This window comes from Pseudochaenichthys georgianus, chromosome 3 (assembly GCF_902827115.2).
Source record: "Pseudochaenichthys georgianus chromosome 3, fPseGeo1.2, whole genome shotgun sequence".
NCBI classification, from domain to species: Eukaryota; Metazoa; Chordata; class Actinopteri; order Perciformes; family Channichthyidae; genus Pseudochaenichthys; species Pseudochaenichthys georgianus.
In genome coordinates, this window is record NC_047505.1 from 41,524,564 (window position 1) to 41,533,840 (window position 9,277).

At 40.0% G+C, this 9,277-nt stretch overlaps 1 protein-coding gene across 1 annotated transcript; it reads left to right on the top strand.

Annotated features, from left to right (window-relative positions):
- The first annotated feature begins 414 nt into the window (after window positions 1-414).
- hnrnph3 (heterogeneous nuclear ribonucleoprotein H3 (2H9)) lies at window positions 415-9,102 on the top strand. Its single transcript, XM_034075192.2, has 11 exons — window positions 415-502; window positions 2,726-2,818; window positions 3,274-3,429; window positions 3,682-3,825; window positions 4,854-4,992; window positions 5,765-5,964; window positions 6,149-6,244; window positions 6,621-6,736; window positions 7,236-7,371; window positions 7,926-7,982; window positions 8,109-9,102. Exons 2-11 carry the CDS (start codon window positions 2,731-2,733, stop codon window positions 8,186-8,188), a joined length of 1,212 nt encoding a protein of 403 aa, XP_033931083.1. The 5' UTR covers window positions 415-502; window positions 2,726-2,730; the 3' UTR covers window positions 8,189-9,102.
- The last annotated feature ends 175 nt before the right edge of the window (window positions 9,103-9,277 follow it).

The window sequence follows — 9,277 nt, forward strand, 5'->3', positions numbered from 1 at the left end:
AAGTACATATGACAGTGCAGAAAGGGTGTCCTACACTCAGTGGGGGACAGAAGATAAGGCAACAATGAATGACCAGGAGGGGCCAACAGTGAAGATAACTGTTAAACAGATTGTTGAGGGCACCCAGGAGCAACAGCAGTTCCAAACACTCCTGAGCAAGTTCAAGAAGCATTCTTTTAATATTAGGCAGCAGTATGCATGCCTACTACCGTGAGCTAAGGAAGAGCATGGCCACTGATGAATGCCTAATTCACGTAGATTTTTCTGAGAACTTTACCTGTAAGTACTTGTTGTGTTATGAGCACATTCATGCCTAAAATATCAATGTAGCTGAATGACGTCCTATTGTTATTATTAAATATATATAGTATAAAAAAAGACTCAAACTATTTTTTTCTTTGTCCAACTCTCGCGAGAACATACCTGAGCGGGTTTGCTCGTTAGTGACACCTGCTGCCTGAGGCTCGGGATAGGGGCAGGAGACCGGGGACGAGAGGCGACTGTGAGATAATTTCATCGTTTTCACACATTTGTCACTCACTTCTGACACAGTGATGTGTGCCTGTGGATGTTTATTCTGATGCTCAGTGACAGCGTTAGACCGTTGGGTGAAGAACTAGTGTGCCCTGTACGTTTGACCGCTGTCAGTGTCCTACAGTTAGCCGTAGCTGCTAGCCTGCTAGCTGCTAACATTAGCAGCCTGACAGAAAAGAGGCGTTAGCATCATTAGAGCACCCGGGCGGACACATACTCTCCTGTGGGGGCCTTCAAACAACCAATCTTACCAAATAATTAGTAAACGTCTTGTTATGTTTGTAAATCTCAACGTAAGTTAAGTTGAACTTTGGTTACGTTAGCTAGCAACACGTTGAGACAACAGAGTTGGAAAGAGGAAGTGACAAATGTTAGCTTGTTTTAGACTGTGTTGACAGCTGCAGTGAAGAGCATTATAATGCTAAACTATTCAAATATGACCTACTGGGCATTTGTTATTGCATACTGTTCATGGTTCCAGATACCGTTTTTTCGTTATTGGTAATTGTTAAGCAGAGGTGGTAGAAGTAACCAGAGTGTAGGAATACTCTGTTGCAAGTAAAAGTCCTGCATTAAAAAAAAAAATCAAGTAAAAGTGCAAAAGTATTGGTATCAAAATATACTTAATTATACGTACCGAAAGTTACTAAAGGTATTAAATAAATGTATTGGAGTAAAAGTACACTATTTACTTCTGAATTGTAGTGGGGTAGAAGTACAAATGGTATACTTGAGTAAATGTACTTAGTTACTTTAAGGTACACCACTGTTGTTTAGTGTCACACATATTAAAAAATAGTTATTTATAACCTCAGCTTCCTGCTCAGCTGATGGTGTGCATACTTAAAGTTATTATTGCACTGAGGATGTTAATGAATAATATACATATTTCATGGTGCTTCTGCTTTGGTTATAATGTATTGTACACATGAAAGTAACAGACTGCTCTTATTGTATATATCAAGATTATTATTATTATTATTGTAGGGAAGTTACATTTGAAATGCTTATTTTGAACAACTAAAATAGACAACATCTGTCAGCAGCATCTGTGACGGACAGGAGTGGCTATATACAGGACGGTCCTGTATATAAGGTCTCTGAAATGGCTATATACAGGACGGTCCTGTACACAACGCCAAATGGCTATATACAGGACCGTCCTGTACACAGCTCTCTGAAATGGCTATATACAGATAAATACGGATACATTACAAAAATGTACAGCATACTACATACAATTCAAAAGACGGTTTCTCCGATTTCTAAAATAAAAATGCCGGCGTAGCCGATAAATGATTTGTGTTGCTTTCAATGCAAAATCACTACACGTCAACGAAATGTCGGCGTATTCTTTAAAAAAAAACCTTCAGTTTTAATAAAACCGAGTAGTCTTTAAAGTATGCAGTGATATCCTTTATAAGTAAAACATTGTGCATTGGAAAAATATAAAGTAGAAAATGATTGAAACAACATAAAAAGATAAGCCAAAAAAAAGACTGAAATCAGCATAAAAAGCTAAGCAATTGGCATGGAAAGAGATTTAATTGCCACAATTTTATATTGAGGGGAAACTCATTGAAAATAATGTTGTCGTGAGAATATTTATCTGTGAATCCTATCCCTACATTACCACCCGCGAAACTTGCTTAAGCATGCTATAATAGCCCGGTCTGTATATAGTCATTTGACGTTAGCTGCAGGACGGTCCTGTATATAGCCATTTCAGATATCTTATCGACAGGACCGTCCTGTATATAGCCATTTCAGAGACCTTATATACAGGACGGTCCTGTATATAGCCATTTGGCGTTGTGTACAGGACCGTCCTGTATATAGCCATTTGGCGTTGTGTACAGGACGGTCCTGTATATAGCCATTTGGCGTTGTGTACAGGACCGTCCTGTATATAGCCATTTGGCGTTGTGTACAGGACGGTCCTGTATATAGCCATTTGGCGTTGTGTACAGGACGGTCCTGTATATAGCCATTTGGCGTTGTGTACAGGACCGTCCTGTATATAGCCTCGGCCGTGACGGACAGGCTGCCCCTACCCCTGATAGTGGCTGACACTTCAAATAAGGACCCATGGCAAACACAAACTCAATAAAGTTCTAGATATATCTTTTAAAAACTGCATAAGCAAACTTGTATTTAATAAAAGTATTACTTTTGTTGTGCTCTCTGGCAGTGAGGATGTCTATGAATGAAGAGGGATATGTGGTTCGGATCAGAGGACTCCCCTGGTCCTGCACGCAGGAGGAGGTCGCCAGCTTCTTCTCTGGTGAGAAAGAATACACACATCTTAACAGCTTGAGGCTGTAAAACTATTTAGTGGTAAGATTGAAATTATATCTCGATTAACTCAACTATTTTGCTTGGTGTCGAAGTTGGGATTATGTTTATAATTATGGTTCATCCATTTTAGTGAACATAATAGATAATAAAAGTATTATATTTATGTTATTTCCTTCATATTAATTGCATAAATGTAAGTGACATTTCATTTGTGACTTTGTCAAAGAGTATAAAGCGACAATCTTTAACTCACATAAATGCTTTGTATTTCACATTAGAGAACTTTCAGGATCTCAGGTTGAACAGAGCATGGACTGTAGGATCCTACTTTCTGTAGCTCCAAATAGCTCTGATAAGATCCATGCAGTTGTACATGTTCTGCTATGACAGGAAATGTCTTGGTGTAGGCTTAGTACTAAGGAAATGTATTATCATTTACAGACTGTGACATCGTTGGGAAAGTAAACGGAGTGTGCTTTACCTACTCTAAAGAAGGCCGTCCCAGTGGAGAGGCATTTATTGAGTTGAAAATGTCTGAGGATTTCAAGATTGCTCTCTCCAAGGACCGTAAATACATGGGACACCGATACATAGAGGGTAAGCAATATAACCCATCATAACCGACTAATGGACCTGTAAGAGTTCAACTTTGTGGACTTTCTCTTGGTATCAGTAATCTCATATATTGCAGCAATTCTTCATATGGTCAAAGTGCAACTCACCCTGTTGCTGACATTTCAGATGGGGCTTCCTGGGTGTTTGCATTGCATATAACGTTTTCTTTCTCGGCTCAAGTTCAATGCATTTCTGGTTAAAACAGACGTGTGTGTTTCTATCTGTGTGACTCAGTGTTCAAGTCGAACCGCAGTGAGATGGACTGGGTGCTGAAGCGCAGCGGGCCAGCTGACTACGACAGCTGCAGCGGCTGCATGCTGCGACTCAGAGGCCTTCCCTTCGGCTGCAGCAAGGAGGAGATCGTTCAGTTCTTCTCAGGTACGTGAACATTTAAAGTTCTGTAACTGTTATTGCATTGTACTGATATTCCACAATGTATTTCAATCTGAGGGATTTTTCTACAGACTTATTATTATCTACACCACAGTGTTAGTGTGCAGAACTACAGCTAGGGTTCAAATGTGCAAAAGAGCAACAATGAAATGAGACAACCACTAGAAGAATTGTCAGATGAATGTTTTTTAATATATTCGTAAAAAACTGGTACAACAATCAACTTTACATTTACGTACTCCTTCTGACGGGTATCATGACAAATTCAAACCACTGCCAACTACAATTTGACGCTGCTTTCCACTTTCCTGATTACCCTATACACCACAACATAAGCATAAACATTGACACATTTATCTTTTCTTATGTGTCCTTTTCACTTGTATTACAAAGTTGTATTATTTTGCCAAAATGTCTGTGTGTCATGTTCTTGTAGTAGTATACACTGTTTACCAATCTGTCATCATTAGGAATTAGTATGCCTCTTACACAGGGCTGCACAATCAACCAGAATATGAAAATATGCGTTATTTTCTTCTAGTAGTTTTCGGCTAAAATACAATAAATTGCTTGTTGTATAAAAAAATACATAAAGTACACCAATAAAAAAGAATTGCACAAGTTTTCAATGATTGTGACATATTGTGCAGCCCTGCTGTTACTCTGTTTGTGTTACGTCAACAGTTTATTTGACCTGCATATTCCATGACCTTGATGTCATGCCTCCTAAAGGGCATTTAACGACAATAGGCTGCGCTAGTTTTCCACCTGCATTCCCCTACATGTTATAGCTGCAGACTACAACCCAGTATTTGTTTAATCTCCCTGCCGACAGCTTACAAGTTTAAATTCACGCTTCTTTTAATGCTGTCTTATCAGATAATACTACATTTCCCCTCATGACGTACATTAACCCTGAAAGCTCCAGATATGCAGTGGGTTTTGTTATATATATTTCATACATCTATCAGTCTCCCTACCGACCTCTGTATTTATGTGTGCTTGGGTTGAAGGGTTGAGAATCGTGCCAAATGGGATTACTCTGCCAGTGGACTGCCAGGGGAGGAGCACAGGGGAAGCCTTCGTGCAGTTTGCCTCAAAGGAGATAGCAGAAAAGGCTCTGGGGAAACACAAGGAAAGAATAGGGCACAGGTGGGACGGATGGGAAGGGGACGGGCTGGTTGGGATGTGCTTCTAATGCAGTGTTTAATGGGTGGTCATATAAGAGTAATTATGGTATTAATGGGATGGGTACTGTGATGGTTGAATGATAAGCATGGGTTGGTGTGCTAGAATAATAATGGTAAAACAATGATAAATATGAATTGGGTGGGTCATGTGATAATTATTGATATGGTTATTGGGATGGGTTTACTGGGTATTATGTATTGTAACAATGGTGAGATGTTGAATAATGGGATGAAAGGTAATTTAACTAATCTATAAATGAAAGGTGGTGTGAGTATTTTATGCCATATGCAGATGTGTTGGTAGTCTAAGACCTGAGAGCTATTCTTTTTTTACAGCAACATTTGGGTATATTAAATAATGTTATTGGCACTTTATTTAGAACTTTTATTACATTTTACAGATAGATTGCTGTTGCAGAGGGGATTAAGCATAGTATAGAGGAGGTTAGTCAAGGAAGCCTCTACCATTAAAGCTCCTAACTACTTTTTGAATGCAACATGTAAAATCTAGAGCTATAGGGGTTTCCCTATTTAATACAGCCCAGTTAATAATGAGATATCTTCATTTTGAGAAAGTACTTAGACCACTATTTAGAATATTTGTTTTGTGTTTGTTTACCTTCTCTCTCTGTAAATATCTGTTTATGTACCCGAGCTCAGCCATTTCTGCTCCCTAACTCTCTCCTCTGCCCCCCCCCCCCCCCCCCCCACCTCATGGGCCGCTTGCATTGCAGGTACATAGAGATTTTTAAGAGCAGTCGCAATGAGATCAGAGCTTACTACGAGCTGCCCCACCAGGGGGTGGGAGCCCAGAGGCCGGGGCCCTACGACAGACCCATGATGGGGGGCCCCAGAGGAGGCTTCTTTGCGCCGGGGCCTGGCCAAGGGGGGGCTCTGATGGACACCATGAGGTGCGGGGGGGGCTATGGAGGAGGTAAGAACAGTTCTGTATTTCTAAGAAGGTGTAATTGTACAGTGCTAAAGACAGTAGAACAACAATGATATTTAATCCTGAGGAGCCGGTGTTGTTTTTATAAAGTAATTGCCGAGATAGTTATTCAGTTAGTGATGTAAAAGAATGAGCCCTGCTTAACTTTGCTGTGTTCGTCTGTGTCCAGGTTACGGTGAATTTGACAGCTACAACGGCTTCAACAACTGCTGCTTTGACAACGACATGTTTGATGAGCGAGCGAGAGGAGAGAGAGGAGGAAGAGGTAAAGTCATTCTCACTGGCATTCAGCAACACTGAAGAAATGCCTCTTCATATTGAGAATCCCTGCTGAAGGCTGAAATGTCTTCCAGTTGTTGCTTTGTTGTTGTTGCTTTGTCATTTAAAATGTTCTGAACCTAAAAATGAAGACGTTTTACATTGTCAGTGTGAAGAAGTACAATTAGGATTGGATTTTCTAAAAGCAGCTGATTGTGACCTTCTTGTAATCTCTCATGGAAAGCTATATGAAGGTTTCACGCTATGTTGTTATGTTCTATTGCCATCAAGTAAATGAAACAATGGTATCAGATTATTTCTCTGTCCTACATTCCTAAATGATGCATTATTAATCTGTGGATGTTTGTGTGTGATTGACTCAGGGATGGGAGGCCACGGTTACGGTGGTCAAGGTGATGTTTCTACCGGCTTCTACAACGGCCATTTTGTTCATATGAGGGGCTTACCTTTCCGCGCCACAGAGGGAGACATCGCTAAAGTAAGAGCACACACTGAGACCAGTTACTTTTTGTTATTTCTCTTGTAGACGTGCAAACAAAGGCTCTGTGTAGTGCAGGGTCTAAAAGACTTTAAAATCACCCAATTGAGTTTCCCCAAGAAGAAAACGTCCCAGTGATAGTAAGGTTATACATCATGATGCGGTTCAATCTCCTTTTGTGGAATCTCAGTCGGGACCATCAGATCTGAAGCCAACTCTGTCACAACAGAAGCTTGCAGATTCATTTTTGACCAATCCATCCTAAATATTCTGCTTCAGAAACCAGGACCCTTTAACTAACTTGTTACATCATCAAATGGATATATACTGCAGGGAAGTACTGCAAAACATCATATATACCATTACCTATGATTCTACGCCATACTTAGAGTGGTGTCCGTCACCAAGACCAGTGAGCTACTACATTTGAGAAAACACTAAACGAGTCATGTGTGCATGCCTGTGTTAATAGTTTATGTATCTCTCTTTGTTCCTGTAGTTCTTCTCTCCTCTGAATCCACTGCGGGTCCACATCGATGTGGCTCCTAACGGGAAGTCCACAGGGGAAGCCGATGTGGAGTTTCGCTGCCATGAAGACGCTGTGTCAGCCATGTCCAAAGACAAGAACCACATGCGTATGTCCTCCTTTATTTTCTTCAACTTGTCTCTCATAAGAAAAGCATTAATAATAGCACAACATCAACAGATAAGCTGCCTATGTATAGTTGAAATGGGGTTTAACTGCTGTGGGACGAGGAAACATTTATTTGAGCCACCTTAAAAAGCTATAGGATTTCAAGTGTACGGTATATTTAGAATGATTTCACCGCTCTACCTTGCTGTCAGACAGCCTTTGGGCAACTGAAGACGTTATCTATGCTCTATTCAAAGCCACCAAACTCCTTGGACAAAAACAACCGTTTCACCTCACAGAACACAGAAGGTGCTGGTCTATAACGGATACCTGCTAGATAATGGTCTTTTGTTCCTTGTGGGAAAGGACCTTCTGACGGCAAGGTAAAGTGGGGAGAAATTCTAGATATATCGTTTCACAGGTGGGCCTTCTACTTTCCTGGCTGTGTTCTCTTTTGTAATGAGGGCATGCCGACTTGCTGACTGGAATACACAATCACAGCAGCAGAAACACGAGTTCTTCAGTATGATTAATGGATTGATATTTTCTCCACAGAGCACCGCTACATCGAGCTGTTTCTTAATTCAATGGCCAGTGGAGCCGCTGAAATGGGTGAGTTGTTTCACTTTCATGATAAATAGAAGTGTGCTGTTAGTTTTGATCATATATTTTCTTAAAATCTCATTAGAAATGACTTCACACATTTGTACACTAACTTTCTTTCCTTATCCCTCTCAGGTCGTGGTGGTGGAGGCTACTACGATAACTCAGGAGGGGGCGGACGCTCACGGGGCAGCGGGATGCGAGGCTCATACTGATGTCATCCCACTCTTCCAAACCATCCTGACGTTTGTCTCTTCAGGCCACATTTACTCGATTACTTTTTTAAGCAGGAGAGCTGATCTGAAGTCAGTCATTTGTTTTAATTGTGAGGTTCAAACCTATGGATATCAGACCAGAGAAGACCTTAGCAAGCACTGTTATCAAACACTTCTGAAGAGCAAATGAAGAACAGTACAGCCTTTCAATGTTCAGATGTTGGAGCTGTTGTTGGTGATAAACAAGGTTAATTAGTCTAAAAGGAGATTTCTTGTTCATTATAGATTTTTTTTAAGAATTTGAAAATCGAATGTTTTTTCTCGAGCCACATCAAATGCCATATTTTTCTTAGTTGCACGATTATTAAGAGAACTTACAACTTTTTATTTTCCCATAGTTATGAAAGACTATGGAAGGAGGAAACTGAATGTGTTGCAGTTCTTAGTTCTATAAGTGGAATGCACTTTGTCTTGTTTGAATGAGTGCAGGAGACATTGGTCGGATGGAGACACAGAAGAACAGCTGTCGGGTTTCAGAGGTTGATGAAAACGTTTTGATTTGTTGAGTTGAATGACGCTCTGTAGGAGGTAGAGCAGTGTGCAGCAACCTCAAAACATTACAAATGTATTTCGGGAAGAAATTCTGTTTAACTGTTTATTATGGTTTGTTATTTTGAGCATCCTGTTGTATGCTGATTCAAACTGCACTTTAGGTCAGCTTTCCTGCTTTGAAAAGCTGTTCAATGTGAGCCAGTGTGTTGTTTATGAATGTTTTCAGAGTTCATGACAGAATTTCAAACTAAGTTGAATATTATATTTCACAAGGTGGAAGTAAAATAAAAAATCTCTATATTTGAGCTGTAAAATAGCTTCAGCAGCTGTTGTACATTTTGCGTAATAAATTTTACATTTAATTGTGTTTTTGTCTCCCAGTTTCTCACATCACGTTGAAAAAAATTCGGAATTGAAAGTTAGAATTCTGAATATAATGTCAGAGCCCAAATACATTTTTAGCATGAAGCCCTTTTACGTAGGGTCTCCAATAGATCTTAATACAAGACTGACAATTAATCAAATTCTTATGAGGCA